At 45.4% G+C, this 20,000-nt stretch overlaps 1 protein-coding gene across 1 annotated transcript in view; it reads right to left on the bottom strand.

Annotated features, from left to right (window-relative positions):
* Positions 1-9,909, bottom strand: part of eif2b3 (eukaryotic translation initiation factor 2B, subunit 3 gamma) — a 27,458-nt gene extending 17,549 nt beyond the window's left edge. The window contains exons 1-5 of the mRNA XM_080836923.1: positions 9,581-9,909; positions 8,907-9,061; positions 7,011-7,153; positions 381-540; positions 1-11 (exon numbers count right to left, since the gene is read on the bottom strand). The exon at positions 1-11 is cut by the window's left edge and continues 101 nt beyond it. Of these exons, the coding sequence (XP_080693049.1) occupies positions 1-11; positions 381-540; positions 7,011-7,153; positions 8,907-9,054 (462 nt within the window). The 5' untranslated portion in view covers positions 9,055-9,061; positions 9,581-9,909. The remainder of the gene's footprint in view (positions 12-380; positions 541-7,010; positions 7,154-8,906; positions 9,062-9,580) is intronic.
* Between the last annotated feature and the right edge of the window lie 10,091 nt (positions 9,910-20,000).

The following is a 20,000-nucleotide window of genomic DNA, read 5'->3' on the forward strand; positions in this document are numbered from 1 at the left end:
CCTCTGCTCCCCTGTGTCAAACACAACACAGCACCCATAAGCGCCTTACTGCTGGAGCACAGCAATCACGGGTATTTAGGTTGCCCGGCAGTCGGCTTCATTTGTAGAGAAAAGCCTTATAAACCTCTCCTTACTGTCCTCCATCGTTGTGATGGATCCTTATACATGCTGTTTCTTAGGACAGACCCTGGATCTCTAGGTGCAAATATTTGGCTAAACTGTTTGAATCTGCATGCTAGGTGTCACAATGACTACAGCAAGTCAAATTCAGGTGTATTGGAGTTTCAACCAGAGGCATTCCTTCTGTCTGTCTGTTTCACCAATGAGATATGAAGGCCTGGAGATGGTTGTGGTTTGACTATCGGAGGAAGAGGACCTACCGGCTTTCTTCTTGCCCTTCTGGCCAGGGACGGTCTCTGTGAATTCGTTAACTTTGCTCATCAGCATGGCGAGAGTGGCGTTGTGGGCGCGGAACAGGTCGACCACCTCATGCAGGGCCACGTCTGTGATCAGGTCGCAGCTCACCACCAAGATGTCAGTCTGCAAAAACAGGAAGTAACGTCGTAACGGACATACTAAAAAGCAAAACAATAAACAGCTACATGACTACACACAAACAAACACAAAAAAAACACTAGAGTTCACTAACTAAAACAATTTTCAAACCTATGTTTGACAAACTGTACAATGTTCATTTAAAAACAACTGGTGGTTGTGAAATTCTCATTGACTGTTTTGGATTTCATCTGAAAAGCTTATCTTGGTTTCTACCCAGAAGACACTTGGGGAATGTTGAATTTTTGAGCACGGTACTGTAGGTACCAATTACACCTGCCAATATGTATATCTTATATAGCAAAGTGGCTGCTCTAAACACACATAGTTTTCCTCCATTACAATACTACTGGGCATATCTGAGCACCTTTAGTGCTAGTCTTTTAGGCTGCTTGTGCAATCACATTGCCTGCAGGTGTAAAGGTCTACAATGTGCTTAAGAATAGCGGATTGTTGGCATAATGAAAGTATGCTTGAGATATGATTTAAATTCGGACCAAATGCAGATGCAGATGAGAACACATATCCCCTCAATATAACGCAGGCGTTCACACAAAGGAAAAGATCCAATCACTCTTGATCCAGATATCCAGATCTAGGTGTGAGTAGGGCTTTTTTATCTGGGGTTTACAATGTTAGATGAAAGTTTAACATGTCATTGGTTTGTGCCATCTATAGCCCTTTTCCAGCGGTGCATCAACAATTAACAAAAAATGGCTCTTAAAATGCTCCCGCATCTAAATAGCGATATTGGGCTTTTTGACCAATTACCAACACACTCTTGTGTTAACTTTCAGATAGGCCTACTTTTATTTCACTAAATAACACTCCAAACAGCTTACAGAAATCAGAGCTAATTGATACATATAGGAATGTGGAACTCTCTTTGCATTTCCGGCCCTAAAACACAGCAGAAAAGACAAGCCTGGACGCACCTAAACAAAGGCAATAGAACGTCGCTTGAAGCTCTGCTTTGAAAAGCCAAACGGATGTAGCAACAACATGATAGCAACAACATGATTCATGATGGGACTTCAAAAATGCCATGGGAGTTGGGGGGGGAAAAAAACAAGTTTACATTTTCGGGTCTATAAACTGCTAAACACATGCTAAACAACGCCAAAAAACACACACGTTGCAGAGGAAAGGGCGGCATGTACAAACAATGGGAACAGCTGTGGTCCCAGAACGCAAGAGTTGATGTACTGGAACAGTCCGGGGTCTTTTGCTATCAACTAAACAATATAGCTTACATCTTCCAAACAAGCTACAGCCCAATTCCGCACTTGGCTCGCTACTCTCCTCCATTTTGCTGTCATGGAGGTTTAAACTCGCTGCTTTATATGGTAGAAATGGAGACACGCAGGATTCCTGACGAGACTGTAGCCTATGCGGAATATGTGGACATGATGCACATGGGCCCCTACCCCTGCCGCTGCACGATGAGACATCAGTGTGTGTGTGTGTGTGTGTGTGTGTGTGAGAAAACTGTATTTCTCTTGACGACAGTCACAACACACCCTGGGTTTACAACATGGCTGCGTAGCTGACGTGAGACTGTGTGTGTATGGTGGTGGGGCGGCGCGGGGGGGTTAACCGAGGGCCCTCTTTGATAAACACTGCTGCTCTCCTAACTGCACACCCCACGTGTGTGTATGTGTGTGTGTGTGCCGGTATAGATGGAGGTGAATGGTTGTGTGGTTGTGTGAGTGTGTGGTGTGTATGTGTCCATGTCTGCGTGTGCGTGTATGTGTCTGTGTGTGTACATCAGGGGGGGGGGGGGGGGTGGGGGTGCGGTGATAAATCCTGCTTGCGTTCGCCATTGTTTCTGTTTGAGTTGTCTGGTTCCCATCTGGTCTGCCCATCTCGGGCCTGTGGATAAATAAATAGGGGAGCAGGAGCGGGTCGTGGGCCCGTAAAAGCGTGCCTGGCTCTGGGAGAGCTGCATGCCTCATTGGGGAGGCCTGGGGAGAGAGGCCCCTCCGTGACGCTCCGCTCCGCTCCTCCATGCTCCACTCCACTCCAGTCCAGTCTGCTCCGCACAGCTCAGCTCAACTCAGTGACTGGGCTGCTGGCCCAAGAGCAGCTCTAAAGCTCTCCGTCTCTCTCCCTCACACACACACACACACACACCACAAAGACACACACACACTAACTTACACATGGTGAACAGATAGCATGAACAGAGGCCATGTGTGTGTGTATGTTAGTGTGTGTGTGTGTGTGTGTGTGTCTGGGCCTGTCTACTCCAAGCTACTGAGGAGCACCCGACTCCTACCAGCGTGAACCCAGATTACTGGCCCCATTGTGATACATTAAGCCAGTCTGAAAAAGGGCTGAGGCCAACTGAATTTGATAAATGAAGGAGCAGGAGAAATGTGCGTGTGAAAAGTGGAGAACTGCTCTACATTTGTTTCTCTACTGAGGCAGACAGGAAATTTCTTGGCTCCATCTTTTTTTTGTGTGTTGCTTTTTCTTGTTTGGTCCAAGTAATGTGAAGCTATTGACACAATCATTCTAAGAGCATGAGGAGGGCCGGGGGGGAGGGGGACCTTCAACATACAGACCTCACACTACTCACCTCCTGCCATGAGATCTCTTTTAAGGGAGACACTGTGCAGCTAAATGTCACACAATGTCAACCCAAAGTCTCCAAGTCTGTGCCCATCTGCAGTAAATGGATACACAGTCATAACTCTGAACAGTTCAACTTTCATAGCCGCGCTGCTATTTTTATGTGGACCTAACAAGTGGCCGTAGGCCTCTCTCTCTCTCTCTTTGACTGTCACTGCTGAGAAAGGGCTGGTGCTTCTGCCCCCCCCCCCCCCCCCCCCAACAGCCTGTGGGCTTCCTGTGACGCTGGAATGGGCGTGAGCTGGGGGGTGGTGGGAAACCATCTGACGGTCCGTACTGGGCCTTTCAGCAGGGCCTGATCTGCGCTGCCTTCCTGCCTAGGGCTTGGCTTGCTGGCTGGCTGAGTGGGTGGGAGGGAGGGTGGGTTGGTGGGTGAGGTCAGGCCACCCACAGACTGCAGTGGTTCTGCCTGGCCGCCCCCCACCCCCCGCCCCCCGCCCCTCCCGTCCTCTGCAGCCCGCCAGGTGAGACCACCCAGGAGGAGAGGAGACAGGGGGGAAGCAAGGAGGGAGGGAGGTGTAAGAGGATGGGAGGGAGAGAGGGAGGGAGAGAGAGAGAGAAAGAGAGAGAGAAGGAAGGAAAGGAAAGGGAAAAAAGACAGGAGAATTGATGAGGAAGAGGAAGAGAACGCTCCATGCTAGACTTGAGCTGTTGAGGAGGGAACTGAAATAAGCTGTCCTCCTCTCGATCTCTCTCACTCTCCCACACACACACACACACACACACACTCAAAGTGACACGTGTGGCTTCTTGCACATTTTCTTTTACACACAAAAGCAACGTCTGCTATTTCTGACGTGTCATTTCAATAACTTCCCACCTTCCATTTTTAATTTAAGCAAGTCTCTCAGTACAGACAACTGCTGAAAATCACCATTATAGGAAAGAACATAAAAAGGGCCTACAATCAGCCGCACGCAAACATGTTTTTCACTGGGTTCTGTAATCTCATAACCACAGCTTGGCTGCAAACACCATAACAAAAAAAAAGAAGCCTGCTCAGTTTTTCTCGGACAAAGAGAGAGACTCAGTTCTTTGTAAGGAGCCGAGTGGTTTAATGGGAGCAGGCTTTAGCTAGAGAGTCCTGACGCCGTCAGATGCTCCTTTTATGACTTCTGCTGCTCTGGCTTCTACGGATCCGATGGTCTTGAGCAAGAGAGAGAGAGAGAGAGAGAGAGAGAGAGAGAGAGAGAGAGAGAGAGAAAAGAAGAGACAGAGAGAGGGATAGACTGAGAGAGCGAGAGGAAGAGAGAGAGAGAGAGAAAGAGAGAGAGAGAGAGAGAGAGATAAAGCTGGGTGGTGGACAGGTGGGTACAGTAGATGGGGATTACGGGCCCCCATGGCCTGGGCCCATCTCTCATCGCGTAGCGGGCTGTTCGTGCTCCGGGGGGCTCTGCAACTCAATGCTTTTAATCTCCCGTTTTCTCAGCGGGATTAGAGAACAAATGTAGCTATCTGCCGCGACTGTCGGCAAGCTCCGGCAGGTTTCCCTCCGCTCCCTCTGAGCTCACGGGCTCTCTGCTGTGTGTGTGTGTGCACCCATGTTTACTAAAGGGGATGGTTAATCTCCACGCTATGCATTCATGAGGGCTTTTAATGTGCTTTCTTTCATTCGTTCGTTCTGCCTTTGAATGATTCGTCTTTATGTGCATAGTGACACATCGGAAAGGATCTTTCTTTTCGAATGGTTTGGGTGCTCCTGACTCAAATTAACGGGGGGGAAGGAATGGAAGAGAGAGAGAGAGAGAGAGAGAGAGAGAGAGAGAGAGAGAGAGAGAGAGAAGACACAGAAACCACATTACAGAACGGAGCATGCATTTTGACTTTACTTTGACCCTTAAAAAAACACTGACCAGAGTCCAGATGTGATGACATCCATTGAAAATGTTCCTGCACATGTGACTTAAAAGCACGCACACACAAACACACACACACACACACACACACACACAGAAATCTGGAGTAGGGATGGACTTTTGGGGGACGAGGTGGTCGATTCCCCCATACACAGGCCAGTGGTGAGCTCCTGCTGACATCATCTATTTGGAAACGGCTGGGGGAAAGCCACACAACTGTGGCAATGGTGTGATGGCGTGATGGTGTGCTGTGTGTGTGTGTTTGTTAGTGTGTGTGTGTGTGTGTGTATGTGTGTGTATGTGTGTGTATGTGTGTGTGTGTGTGTGTGTGTGTGTGTGTTTGTGTGTGTGTGAGTGTGTGTGAGTGTGTGTGTGTGTGTGAGTGTGTGTGTGTGTGTGTGTGTGTGTGAGTGTGTGTGTGTGTGTGTGTCTGTATGGAGCAGGGAGGGTCGCTGTGTTTTCAGCAGGTGAAATGAGGCACTTCGTCGGACCAGGTCGGGCCGGAGCGGAGCGGACCGGGAGGCGCAGGAACGCAGGAACCCACGGATGAATGGTCGCCCAGCAGCCCACAGGATCTGCCGCCGCAGCTGCGCCGCCCCGCTGTGGCCCAGGGCCCCGGCTCCCAGTCTCACTGTGCCGGAGCCAGGTGAAGCGTCGGCCATCCGCCACTCTATGGGCCCATTCAGTGGGGCGCCACGCTCCACATACTGCAGTACACACGTACGCACGCACGCACACACACCCGCACGCACGCACGCACATACTCTCCATCTGCCTGTCACATGCTCACATGTGCACACACACTCCACATACTGTTCCTAGCCTTCCCTGTCCTTCAACCCTCACACATGTCTAGCCATATACACCCTCACACTCATTTCTTTCCTCCCTCTCTTTCTCTCTTAAACACACACACACACACACACACACACACACAGTGACACACACACACACACACACACACACACACACACACACACACATGGGCACATACTATCCTGGTTCACACAGTGACGCTCTGTGAGGCCATTTGTTAGTTTTTTCCAGGCTGTCAAATTATCAGTCATCCAGAGAGCCTTTAGCTGACTCTGTGCCCCGTTGAAATGCCAGAGTCGTAAATCATGCCCCACTCATCGGGCCAGGCACGCCAGCTATTCAGCAGAGATGCCACGAAAAATGCATCCTCACTCCCCCCCAATACTATGGCAAGCAAATGACCAAAACATGTTCTGGTGCCAGTTGCAAGACCTTGCTATTAAGGATTTGAACATAAGGTTCACATAAGTGAGGGGATGACCTGTACCTCACATCCAACCATACACTGAAAAAAAATTATCTTATTTGAGTAGGACAGTTGTATTGTAAACAATGTCATTTAAAGTGATTTCAATAACTGATTAAAAAAAAAAGAGGTGAAAATGATTAGCTACTCCCTTGACTGTGGGACTAAGGAGCACTTGTGATGGCTGCTGATTGGTATTCTACGATTCCCAGGCCACCAGAGGACCCTGGCCTCTCTCCCACTAACAGGTGTGCAGATCTCCCAGCCACTACGAGGCAACTGCTGCGTATGGCGTTGGTTACAGACAAATGGCAATTTCACGCCGGAGCGCTCCATTAGCTGGCCGAGTAAACAGCTGGGGCGCATCCAAAATAAGCAGGCTCTATGTGGCCTCCTTCACTCTCCACTTTACTTGGAGAGTACTTCACAAACCTGCAACTCTGCCACTGTGGTTTTCACAATGAGGAAAATTCAAACGCTCACGCTCTTAGCAAAGCCCAACACACCAGAATCAGTTTGACAAGGACATAGGACAGCTAAACAGTCTGTTTCTGCAATAACACTGGGTTATACCAGGTGAGTCCAATCCTTGTGTGATTGCTGGTAGAAATCCATATGACTACTTTACCAACGGACCAGCAGTTAAACCCGGTGGTTTTTCTGGGAACTGTGTTGCCGCTCACCTTAATCTTCTGCTGGATGTGTCTGAGGGCGTCGGCTGTGCCCATGTCTCCCTCCTCTTGGATGCACACCACATCCAGCTTCAGTTTCACGTCCAGCTTCAGAACCTCCTTTTGCACCTCCTTTGTGGTGATGACTATGACCTCTGTGAGAGGACACACAAGCATGACATTTTGGCATGACAAAATTTAAAAAATTCACCAATAATAATAATAATAATAATAAAAATATAAAAAACAGGAAAAGGAAAAAGTCTCATGAATGCTCACCAATTCACATCTGTGTGTAAAACAATGTCCTACAGACATTCTCAATTGGGTCTTTGTGAATTTGTAAGCAGTTGGATTTTTTTTTTTCAATCCAGCAGTGGGGAAGAGAGAGAGGGAGCCAAACGGGAAAGACTCGTCCCAAGACCCTGATTAAGCAGGCAAGTTTGCAAGAAAACGTTTATGTAGTTACTGTAGTTTGTGCTAGGACTTGTAAAAAGCTAATTGCGGGGCCTTGCTGGCAGGCTGGCTGTGAACAGTGTGTTGAGAGAGCCTACTATAAAAAGCCATAGTGTCAGGCAGCTATACTGGTGGAGGCCTGAGCACGTATCAGCCTGCCTTTGCAATCTAATGGCACAGACAGCTCCGCTAAGCGCGGGACCTATGACAAAGAGAAGCTGTTTAATTGTGCACACTATTATAGTGCATTACTAGATTTGCAGTATAAACAAAAAAAAAGTATATCCAGCAGGGCTTCTTTCCATGACTTCAGAATCATTTAGAGCTTTCAGGAGACAGGAGGAGACATAATGGCTGTTACCTATTTACGGACTTAACACCTCGCAGATAAAACCGGCTAATTTCCACATCATCATTAACCTAAAATTCCTTTGAGCAAACTTATACTGTTATAGTACTGCAACCCAAAACTGTGATAAAGCCTGAAGGATAAAAACTGAAGGAAATCTCGAAAAGCTTTTTGCTTTAGCAAGTAAGCTGACCGAATTTGCAACATTGGCATGATGATGAAGTTATTGTTTAGAAGATATTCGTATAACTGTATAACACAGCTGAGACCTTAAAGGTGCAGCAAATGAAATGCTTAGAAATCTAGTGACGCATCTGAAGGATAATAGTTGAGAATTGTCTTAGTGTCTCCTGTACATGATCTTTCTTTGAGGTGTTTTTTTTTTCTCATGCATTTGCTGATCATTTACACAAATACACTTAAGCAGATCAACAGTGTCTAGAGCACAGAATAATATAAGGGACACTATTTATCATGCTGTTAGAGTAACACCATCATAAGTCCAGAAGCATTCCCATTTTTTGTCATGTGAAATCTACTTTCAGTAGCTTTCTGCAGTCTTCTTCAGTCTCTCTTCTTATACAGCATCCCAAAGAATCACTTTTGTAATAATAATAATAATAATAATAATAATAATAAACTTTATTTGTAAAGCATCTTTCATGCAAGACAATGCAGTTCAAAATGCTTTAACTGCTTGTAGACATACTTCACATTGTCATTAGGATTAACTAAGGTTCAGAATCATTTCATGGAACCTCATTTTACGTTTAACTCGCTAAACAGAGAGTGAGTCTATACACAGACCCAAATACAATGCTAACTCAATTAGTGGAAAGAATGGCCCCTATGTAAATGTGTTTATCCTAAAGACCCTGAAACGCAATTAAATAAAAATAATAATAAAAAAAAAATGCCAAGAAAATTGCACAGTATTCTTCACAGTAGTACAGCTCATGCCAAATGAACAGGAGCACTGGTCTGTTTTCACTGTTCTTTCGGAACTGCATCCTAGGAAACTAGGGTCATGTTTTATTTTGGACAACAAACACCTAAGAGAAATATTGCCTTTCCAGATATTTAAGTCGTCACTTTAGTTTCACCTTCAAATCCAACTCTCTCTAGTAGGTTCAGCGGGTACCAAATAAGAGGTTTGTTCCCAACTGGCAGCAGTGGTTTCGGTGTGTTGTAGGTGAGATCCATCATGCGGGACCCACCACCAGCGGCCATCAGCACCGCTTGCAATTCCATTTTGCATCTAAACAAATGAGGAGAAATGAAGGTATGAACACGCTGTCGTTCAGATGTGCCACATTAAGTCGGCTGACTAAATTACACAAACGTCTGCCATAAGTAAACACTCAAAAAGTTTCAGCTACAATGACACTTTCCAGACTGATAAAAGGTTAAGCATATGTTATCAAGTACAGTTTGTAACGTTAAGTGTGCACCCACTGGCTGTCAAACAGGCTAGCCAGGTGGCTTCATTGATACACTGACCAATGTACTGCCTACGGACTTCTCCCAGTTTGGTTAAATTCATAATGCAGCGGTGTTAGACACGTGCTATGTTTATGTTACATCTAGACGTCACTGGAGGATAACCGAGGAAACTGGGAAACTAGTTAACTAAGTAGCTTGAACCTTTGACGGAGTAACGTTAACGTTATCTGAGTAACTTTAGCTTGCTTAGATAGCTAGCTAGTAAATGGAAAGAGTTTCCAATATCACTAATTGAGAAACACATTGAGATACGAACACAAAATGGTTTACTTACCCGTAATAAACGACCAGTTGATGTCAGTAATCACAAAAACACTCCAGTATTTTAGATAACGTTAGCTTTTTAGCAACAAATCTGCTTTAGTAAACCGAGGTGGCTACAGCTAATATTGCAGCAAACATGTGAGGAGCCAATGTCGCTAGCTAACTAGCTAGCAGAAACGGCAGAGAACACTTTATAACCTAATTCAGGTTGTGATGAGTATCATACGTGATAGTGATTTTGTCGACGACAAAAGATGTTTGATTTGATTAAAGGAAGATAATTATTTCACGTTTTATTTGCTATCTGTGGTGCTGTAACAGAGATGATGACATGGGTACCACACTTCAAATATTTCCTGACAGAAACCTAGACGGTGTAACTGGTTCCAGGTTGGAAAACAGCGAAATTTGTAAAACAAGTAACAACCAAAACGGCCCCGAAACCCCATCATATTCACATAGAGAATGAAAATCAGTTTGTAAATAAAAGAATGTATTTATTATTTCACTAATAAAGTCATTGTTTATAATTGCACAATGTTTAAACATACATATACGTATGCGCCCATAAATGAAGGTATTGAACCTACTGTAGTTTGAAAGCAATTTGAAAGATGTATAAAACACTAGGCCATGCAGAAAACAATGAGTACTTTATACCTAGTTTAATCCAACACTACATGAATCCATTTACACTAAAGACCCAGAATATAATTTAGCCTAGGCTTATCTGTGATGGCTCCTGACTAGTCCGCTCGTGGACAGGTATTGTGCATTGTTGCATATTTAGTTGAAAAAGCATCCAATTATGTCTTATTGTTAATACAAATACAAATTAAAACCTAAATACATAAATAAAAGTAAATAACAGTTTTCACAATAATGAGGTAAAATTCTCAACTGCACAATGGATAAATTAGTACATATATGAAAATGACTCTTGATTTTCTTGCTGTATATAGCTGACAACTTTGACGGTCGGGGTAGGGGCAGAAACCTTAAAGTAATGAATGTAACATCTACTACTGGTGTTTCTATTGCAATTTATAGTACATTACTGTCTTTTATCGACTTTTATGTTTGTTTTTATTTCCTTGTGCACAGTGGGGTAGGCTGGAGTTTGATTGTGTGGTCTGCTTTTGTATTTCTGAGTAGGCTATATCCTAATCTTGATGTAGACTGCTTGGAATTCATTTTTTTTTTTTTAAATAGTCTTAAAAGAGTTACTTATGAAAAATAAAATTGGTATCCTTGTGTTTCAACTCTGATTTGGGGGGGGGGGGGGAATAATTCTGTAACTTTGTTTCTGTGATCTTAATGCAAGAAGCATCAGTACAGGTGGTGCACACACACAGAGAGACACGCATGATGTCAGAGATGGTTGCTTTCTTCCCAATCAGTATTTTTATTGTGAATATTTATGCTCCAGTATATTTCTAAAAGCTAAATATTTAGTTTGTCTGCTACAAAGGGTACCACTTATATAATTAGGTACTTCCTGCAAGTGGTTAAAGTTTTATATCATTCTGGATATAAAAATCACTCTGTCTAAGGGTCACCAGCCACATTGTGAAATAACAGAGGGAAATTAAGACTAAATACACAATGTGATTCAAATGCTAAAGTGAGGAAAAGACTCCAGAAAATATCCAAGTGTTCTGATGTCTTATCGAGCACCATTAAATCTACAAGAAGAAAGTGTACGGTAAGTGCCATTTCATCACAGATGCTCTGTAAAAATGCGCATGCCTTCAGGAACACCTTTCCAGTCGTGCATGTGGCAGTGGTAACATCATGATGTAGGGATATTTATTTTCTGCTGGAACTGGGAAACTTTTTAGAATTGAAGGGAGAATGAATGAAAGTTAATGTAACAAAATATCACAAGGAAACCTGTTGCAGTCTGTTGTAAAACTAAGGCTTCGGAGAGGGATAACCAACCAGTAAGACCTTTACCCAAGGCACAAAGCAACACTGGAGTGGCTCAGAAGCAGTAAAGTGAATAGTTTAGAATGGTTCAGTCAAAGTCCTACTGAGAATCTGTGGCACTACAGTCCAGGACAGCCATCCCATAAACCTAAGTTTTCTTCTTCCACGAAAAGTGGGTGAAAAACACTGCAGAACAATGTGCAAAGCTGCTTCTGTCTCACTTCAAAAGACCTGAGGCTGTTAGGGTTCTCTACCATTTTAGCCTTCGCAAGCAGAATGTTATATTTTTGAAATATTTTGTTTTTATTTGCCACTGTACACATAGGTATATATCCTTTATTTTTCTGTCCTGTGTAGATAACCCTCCAATCACCTCTCCTCAGTCAACAGACATGGCTCAAACCCCAATTCACAGACCACCGATCTAACAGCAAATTGAACTCTGGGAATGTGGCTTGGCTTTGTTTTCCCTGGACAGGAGATGAGCTTCATTGGTTGCTGCAGAGGAAACATTGGAATAACAGGGTGGGCAGGCAAGGCAATAGACTACGCCTAGAGAAAGAGAGAGAGAGAGAAAGAGAGAGAGAGAGAGAGCATATGGTTGCTGACGTCTTTTATATAACTTGATGGTCTTGAGCCAACTTTCAGGACATTTATCCAAAGCTATAGGTCAAAAAACACTCATTCCAGAGTGCATTTTCTGTTTTCACGTTTGACTTAGCTGCTTCCGAACAGAGACTCTCTCAGTGAAAGAGTGCATTAATGCAGCCCTAATGCAGACCACCCTGGTAATCCTGTGTGGATGACATGACCAAAGTTTACCATCTGGCAGGTGGCTCTTCAACAAATTTAGGCAATTACGTACACAGCATGAATAGACCACTGACTTTTTGCCAGTGGAATCTCATTAAACGATCATAAACAAACAGCTAAGAAAAACAAGTTTTAGCGACATTAGCATTTTTATGCCCAGCTAAACACACAATTTTACCTTCATTTGACCATGTGAAGGTGATGTTTAAACCTTCCTGGAACTGAGCACATGTTGGCAAAACCCATTTATTAGTTATTTTGCCATATTTACATAAGAATAATGTAGCCTATGAACATAAGACATTGTATATTCATGGGAACTGATACCTAATATGTGGCAAACAAATGTAAGTCTTTCAGTGGGCTTAAACATCTATGCCTGACATACAGGAGATTGTATTGATTATTAATGTTAGTGCTGTTTTGGCAAATTTAAGGGAAATATTTTTTGTAATTTGTGATGGTCTGACTCTCCAATTAATTTTCCAGATCTCCTCACCTACAATCTGGCAGTCATCACTGGAGTTATATGGCAATAAGACCTTTTTACATTCTAATAAGCTCCCATTCATCTGTATTTACAAGCTGTTCCCTACATGCAGATGGCATCTTTTTTGTCATTAAATGTGGGCTCTGGCTCAAAACAGGCCTGTCATAAAAGTCAGCCCATGCCACTGACACTTTTCAGCGATTATCCTCTGGTCTTTTTACAGCGTTCACCCATGGACCTAAATTCTACACAGGGATAAAGAATAAAAGCTGGAACAGGCCCTTATTGATGGCCTAAACGGTGATAGGTAGGGGTGAGACAGACAGGAAATGTGGTGCAGGTGTCAGGCCACGGAGCCCAGCCCTCGCAGCCTGTGTCGCCAGAGGTCTGCACACCATCAGCACGAGATGGAAAACATGTCCTCTGCTTTTGATCTTTACGCAGAATACAAATAAAATGCGATCACATACTTGAGCCTATAATGTTGAAGTTTACAAAACTTTGAAAAAGATTGCCAACACTGTATTGTTGTTCATACTGTACAAATATATCTGCAACAGTACTTCTTCAGTGAAGCACTTTGAACTTCCGTAGACAGTTGATTAACATCAAGAAGTGGCATCATTCAGTAGGAAATATATTATTGTTTATGCTTTTCCAAGTGTTTACACGATGATTGACTCTGCGGTGAAACAAATACTATAAATGCCTGTAAACTGTGGAAATGACAATGCAAACACAGGTGCAAGACTTAATAACCCATTGCAAATCCAGTGAACCCTCACACCGAAATACTCATAATCCTGATTGTTTGGTATTTTCCTGAACCCATAATACAGACCCCCCCCTCAGCACACGAGAATGAGAGCAGAGAAAAGTGATAGACAGATAAAGAAGGGAGGGCAAACCATCCAATTGTAAGGCAACCACAGACTTGAAGCGCTGCCTTGATTTGCTCCGATTTCCTATTCCTGGCCAAAGCAGCCCTTGTAAATCATTCTCAATTCCTTTAAACAAGCCAGTTGGATTAGGTTGGTTTAGATCATAAACATTCACAGGGCCAGACCACCCAGGGAGTGAGTCTCAGGCCTGACCGCCGCCACCCCGCGAGCCACGGCGCGGCCGAAAGCACAACATGCTCAGTGTGGTTTGTGTTTGCGCCACTTCCAGGGCCTCGAGAGCACCAGGGCCCCAGCTGCCATGGAAACAAAAACACCCCACCCCCCCCCCCATCCCCTTGCTCATTCACGGTCAGCCACCGATAGACTGTGACATAGATAAACATGCTCCGGTCCACAGGCCCTTCGTTCTCCTCTCCCACACTTTTAAAACCTCTCTCTCTCTCTCCTTGTGTGAGTGTGTGTGAGTGTGTGTGTGAGAGTGTGTGTGTGTGTGTGTGTGTGTGTGTGTGTGTGTGTGTTTCTCTGCCTCTCTCCTTGTGTGAGTGTGTGTGTGTGTGTGAGTGTGTGTGTGTGTGAGTGTGTGTGTTTGTGTGAGTGTGTGTGTGTTTCTCTCTCTCTCTCCTTGTGTGAGTGTGTGTGTGTTTCTCTGCCCTTCTCCTTGTGTGAGTGTGTGTTTCTCTGCCTCTCTCCTTGTGTGAGTGTTTGTGTGTTTCTCTGCCTCTCTCCTTGTGTGAGGGTGTGTTTCTCTGCCTCTCTCCTTGTGTGAGTGTGTGTTTCTCTGCCTCTCTCCTTGTGTGAGTGTGTGTTTCTCTGCCTCTCTCCTTGTGTGAGTGTGTGTTTCTCTGCCTCTCTCCTTGTGTGAGTGTGTGTTTCTCTGCCTCTCTCCTTGTGTGAGTGTGTGTGTGTTTCTCTGCCTCTCTCCTTGTGTGAGTGTGTGTGTGTTTCTCTGCCTCTCTCCTTGTGTGAGTGTGTGTGTGTTTCTCTGCCTCTCTCCTTGTGTGAGTGTGTGTTTCTCTGCCTCTCTCCTTGTGTGAGTGTGTGTGTGTTTCTCTGCCTCTCTCCTTGTGTGAGTGTGTGTGTGTTTCTCTGCCTCTCTCCTTGTGTGAGTGTGTGTTTCTCTGCCTCTCTCCTTGTGTGAGTGTGTGTGTGTTTCTCTGCAGCGAAAAAGAAATGTGGGGACGTGTGTCACTCACTGGGCTTTGCAGGACTGGCTCACAGACATAATAATACAGAAAGTGCAAAATTCTTGTCGGGACACGTCCAAAGGAGCACGAAAACATTTCTTTATTGTCTACCAGAGAGATTAAGGGAAGAGGAAGAAGTGGTGATGTGTGAGGCTGGAGTGGGGCTCTTTTCTGCAGAGGGCTGGGGGGGAGACAGAGGAGATATGATCAGGAACGACAGAAAAGACACATGGTTTTTATCATTGAACACTTACCGAAGAATTAGCCTCGGCATGTTTGTCTGACAGTGTTGGACTGCACCATGACTTTACCACCAATAGTAGGACGCTCTTAACTAATCTACATTGGTCTACTACATACATACATTCATATGTATCTTTACATGTGCATCTATTTATCTGTCTGTTTCATGTATGTTTGTATGTATGTATGTATATATTTATGTCTGTATCTATCTTTCTATCAATAAATAAACAGACAGATATAGGTATGTAGACATAAATATAGATATACATATAAGGTATCTCAAATCTTTGAAATGGATTCATAAAAACCTACTCTGTGAGAAAGGTAATTATGGACCTATGTTTATGAATAAAAATAGATTACTGTGTTTAAAAAAAGCCATCCGCAATTAAACACGTGCATTAGTACATCATTTGTTTTTATACATTTAAGCTTTTTAGAAGATCCAACTCTGAACACAACTCTGTACAGCTTCTATTTATCTATTAAATGAATGAGGTCATTACTCGTTGTACCAGTGTATTGGTTCATCTCAGCCATTGTCGTGGTACAACATATTTAGACATGTGGGGCCCAGTCCTGCTCAGATGATTCAGTAGGTGATTTGAGGGGTTCTGTGTCTCTGTCTATAAACAAACAAACTTTTGTTTTATTTCTGTATTACCCAGTGTTACCCTGTAATATAGCAAAAAAATAAATAAAATGGTACAGTACAGTACAAATGACATTCAGAACTTCTATCAAACATATTAGCTTTCCGCACTCTGTTTCTGCACTTTATCAACATTATTACTTGGCTTGTGATTGAGGGGAGGGGTTGCAAGCCACCCCCAACCCCTGTACTCTCCAGAGAATCATAATTTGTGATAAATGTGCAGAGGGTAACGATTTCCCCCCCAACCTTTAAACACAGGCTTTGCAGGGTGACACTTCATAAAACGCCAGCCGTTCTGTTGGAGCCAGACGGGCAGGGCGACTCACTTTGAGTCTTTGCTGGAGCTACTGCTTGGGGGCAGTGCCCACTCCTCCTGTAGACAGTGGGCAACTCCACACTGGTAACTGGTAAGTGAGAGTGGGAGTTGGCGGGGGTCCAGAGGGAAATTGAGCAGCTCGCTGAGGGGCCAGGTGAGCGTTCGTGTCAGGCCTTTGACTGTTTTACATGCAGGTCTGGTCTGGCTCCCCTCATATCACCACTGGTTAATGGTTGCCATAACTCCCAGGGTGGCAGGGGGCCAGGCAGAGTGTTGTGGACCTTCCTGGGATAATAACAAGTGGGAATGGAGGGGGGAGCGGTGGTGGTTGGTTGGTGTGTGTGTTGGGGGTGAGGGGAGTGTGATAGGCCTGGAGGTAGGCTCTGGATTTAGGAGAACAAATCTGTCCAAACAGGGCTGAGTGAGTGAGAGCGGAAAATGGGAGTTATGTTGTGGCTTTTTTTATAGTGCATAAACATGAAGGTTGCAGTCATTCCAGCAGAAATTCCCTTCCCCGGGCGCTCATTGTCAGCCGAATGAAGCCACAGTGCATTCCCATCTGAGTGGCTATGCCAACCTCACGGAGCCTACTCATCTTGGCTCACGGAGCCTACTCATCTTGGCTCGCGTTGATCCCCTAAGCCAAAGCTGTTGTCTTCCCTCACAGCTGCAGAGGCAAAAACATAGTACAAACATGCCTGCCTCAACAGTCATGTCAACATAGTGTATCTATAACTACATTTTTTGGTGTGTTTGTGTGTTGTGTGACTCTGTTTGTATTTCTTCGTGGCCATATGTCCTTTAGCATGTGTGTGTGTGTGAGTGTGTGTGCATGTGTGTTTAGCGTGCATAGATATGTTTCTGTCTTGTGGTAAGACGTTCGCGTGAGTGTGGTAGATGCCTGTGTGTTTACCCCATATGCACAACATGTCTGTGTGTGTGTGTGTGTTTGAGGATGAATGTGCAGTTCTGTGGTGGGCCAGGCAGTCTGTGTGGTGTGGGGACAGTGGGGTGCTTTCCCTGGCCGGGCCCGTTTAAAGGGGAGCCCAGGAAGGCAAGCCACAGGAGCCCAAACAGCACCCAGCCGGGTGCCTGTGATCTCTGTGTGTGTCTGCCCTGCCTCTGTCCGCCCGGGTCCTCAGTCTGTGAGGTCCGCTAACCACGCTCTCCTCACTCCAGACAGCCCTGTTCCCGTTAACCCCGGCCCTCGGCTGCTCAGCCCCTCTCCGCACGGAACGGAACCGCTTCTGCCGGCGAGGGATTGAACACACACACACACACCCACACACACACACACAGACACACACACATACACCCACACACAAACACACACACATACACAGACACACACACATACACACACACACACGTACACACACACACACACACACACACACACACACACACACATACATACAGACGTACACACATACCGACTTGCACACAACCACATATACACACTCGCTCCAGCGTTGTGCTTCGTGGTCGTCCTCTGAGGAGTCTCTCTGTTCTCCAGCTCTTGATGGTTTCATTTGGATGGGGGCTACCGAGGAACCTACAGAGATACTTTGTAATGTTTTTTTCCCCCCTGGGGTGGCCATCTTATGGTGCATCAAAGTAGAGCCCCCCCCCCATTTTCACTCATTTTCACCAGTGCCAGTAATCCTATTTTAGCAGAGACGCTGATGACTGACTGCTTTATTTCCTGCTTGTCTGTCTGGAATGCCTTCCACGGCGTAATTAGCCAGCGCGTCAGGGTTTGACTCGTCAACTCAGGCTCGGCCCTGTTGGTCTCTCTTTTCGGTTTACGGGACGCTGTGCGGCGTGTGTACCATATGCGGCGGTGCTGTTGGCCACCCTCCTCCACGTTCCTCTAGCGAAAAAAAATGGCCATCCATTTTTTTGGTGCCTGCCACCGTCCCACCCCTCCCCTCCCTTCCCCTCCCCTCCCCTCCCCTCCCTGTGGTCCCGCAAGTGGCGTCCAGCTGGCCTGCAATCCCCTCTGCCGTTGGAGGGAGCTGGGAGCCTTGGGGGCCGGCGAGGGGAAATATAAAAATCCTTCAACAGATTTATAAAGATTTGATTTATCCCTGGATGACAAGGAGGAGAGCAGTTTGTGCTCTCCCTGCCAAGCACAACTGACATAATACGGGTGTGCGGTTCGGAGTTGCGTTATTGATGTGTGGTCAAAGGTTGTGTTAAATCAATTTTACGAGTGTTACCTGTGTTAATGTACATTTATTGTGTCTATTCTGGTCTTGCATCTACTCATAAATCACAGCCAAAATGTGAGAACAGAGATGTGACCTATATTTTTTTTTAGATCATAACATGCAATCGTTTTAGGATTATTACAGATCTATTGCACAACATGGAGGTACAGTATATTCTCCCAGTGTGACAAGCCTGCTTGTTCTCTGTTGCCTGTTGTGCTGCCAGGCTATGGGGCTGGGAGCTGGAGGTGCTCTGTGAAGCTTGGCGGCTTCAAGAAACTGTGAGCTGAGCTGTCAGAGGCAGACATTTGCTCCCCTCAGCATGTGTAAGTGTGCGTGTGTTTGTCTGTGCCTGTCTCTGTGTGAGTGTGCGTGTGTGTGTGTGTGTGTGTGTGTGTGTTTTACATGTGTGTGTTTTAAACAGTGTGTGTGTTTGTGTGTGTGTGTGTGTGTGTGTGTGTGTGTGTGCAGCACGTCAAGGCGAGGCGCGTTACTCACTGGCCTCTGGGCTCATCTGGCAACGACTCCATCATTCCCAGAGAATTCCTCACTTCCCCGCGGCGGCTGCCAGCCTCGGAACGCCGGCGGAAGCGCTGCGGCTTTGGCTGAGCGCTGTGTGAGGTCCACCTTCACTGGGCGAGCAGTCTGCTGGCAGAACAAACATGGGTGGGACCTCGCCGCTGTGTGTGTGTGTGTGTGTGTGTGAGTGTGTCTTTTTCACTTCTTTACAGACACACTCTCAGATTCTGTTTTCCTCAGTCTTTCAGTTCAACTCTCTCTTTCTCTCTCTCTCTTTCTCTCTCTCCCTTTCTCACTCTCTCACACACACACACACACACACACACACACACACACGCATAAAATCGCACATTCGGCCTTCATTTACTAGGGTAATGAGGCCAAGGCGCAGTGTGAGTCATGGCTCAAGACCGCGTTCTCTCTGATTTCTACTCTCAACATGACAGCTATCTTCCCATGGCTAATTTGCCCTTTAATTGAGGATGCCAGATAAGTCTAATAGACCTCTGAACTCCGTGCCCTGAACATGCTGTTGTTTTTAACACGGCTTACATTACGCTCTGAGATTTGCATGGGCATGCGCGGCGGCCATGAGTGGAGGAAGGCTGCTCTGAAAAATGAACAATTAACATTATTATTTCAGAGTGGAAACAGATGTGAGGTGAAGTCAGCTTTGCAGTGGGGTGCCTGGCCTCTGATTGATTGGGGTTGAGAAACACCCACTAGGCAGGCAGTGGTGGCCGCACGGGCCATCAGCCCTCCTCTGCAAATGGGTGGAAACACCTCACAGAAATGATCCTGTTACAAACACTGATAAAAGCACACATCAGAGGCAAAGGGCTTTGTTTTATTTGAGTCTGCTTTCATGCTCTGTCAAACCTGAACTGTAAACACTGTGTGTTTGTGTGTGTGAGTGTGTGCGTGTGTGCGTTTGGGTGTGTGTGTCCGTGTGCATATGTGTGTCTGTGTGTGATGACATGCACAAACACACCAAATGTAATCACACTTCAAGGGCTGAGGTTGCCGCTTGAGGTTGCATCTCCAAGTAATCACGCACAGACTGCAGTGGCATACCACCCAAAAGATGTTTTTACATTTATTTCTTTATTTGTATCTCTCTTTTGTTTATTATGGCGCACAGGTGGGGCAGGGCACTCCTGTAA

Source organism: Sprattus sprattus (assembly GCF_963457725.1).
Source record: "Sprattus sprattus genome assembly, chromosome: 4".
Classification (NCBI taxonomy): domain Eukaryota; kingdom Metazoa; phylum Chordata; class Actinopteri; order Clupeiformes; family Clupeidae; genus Sprattus; species Sprattus sprattus.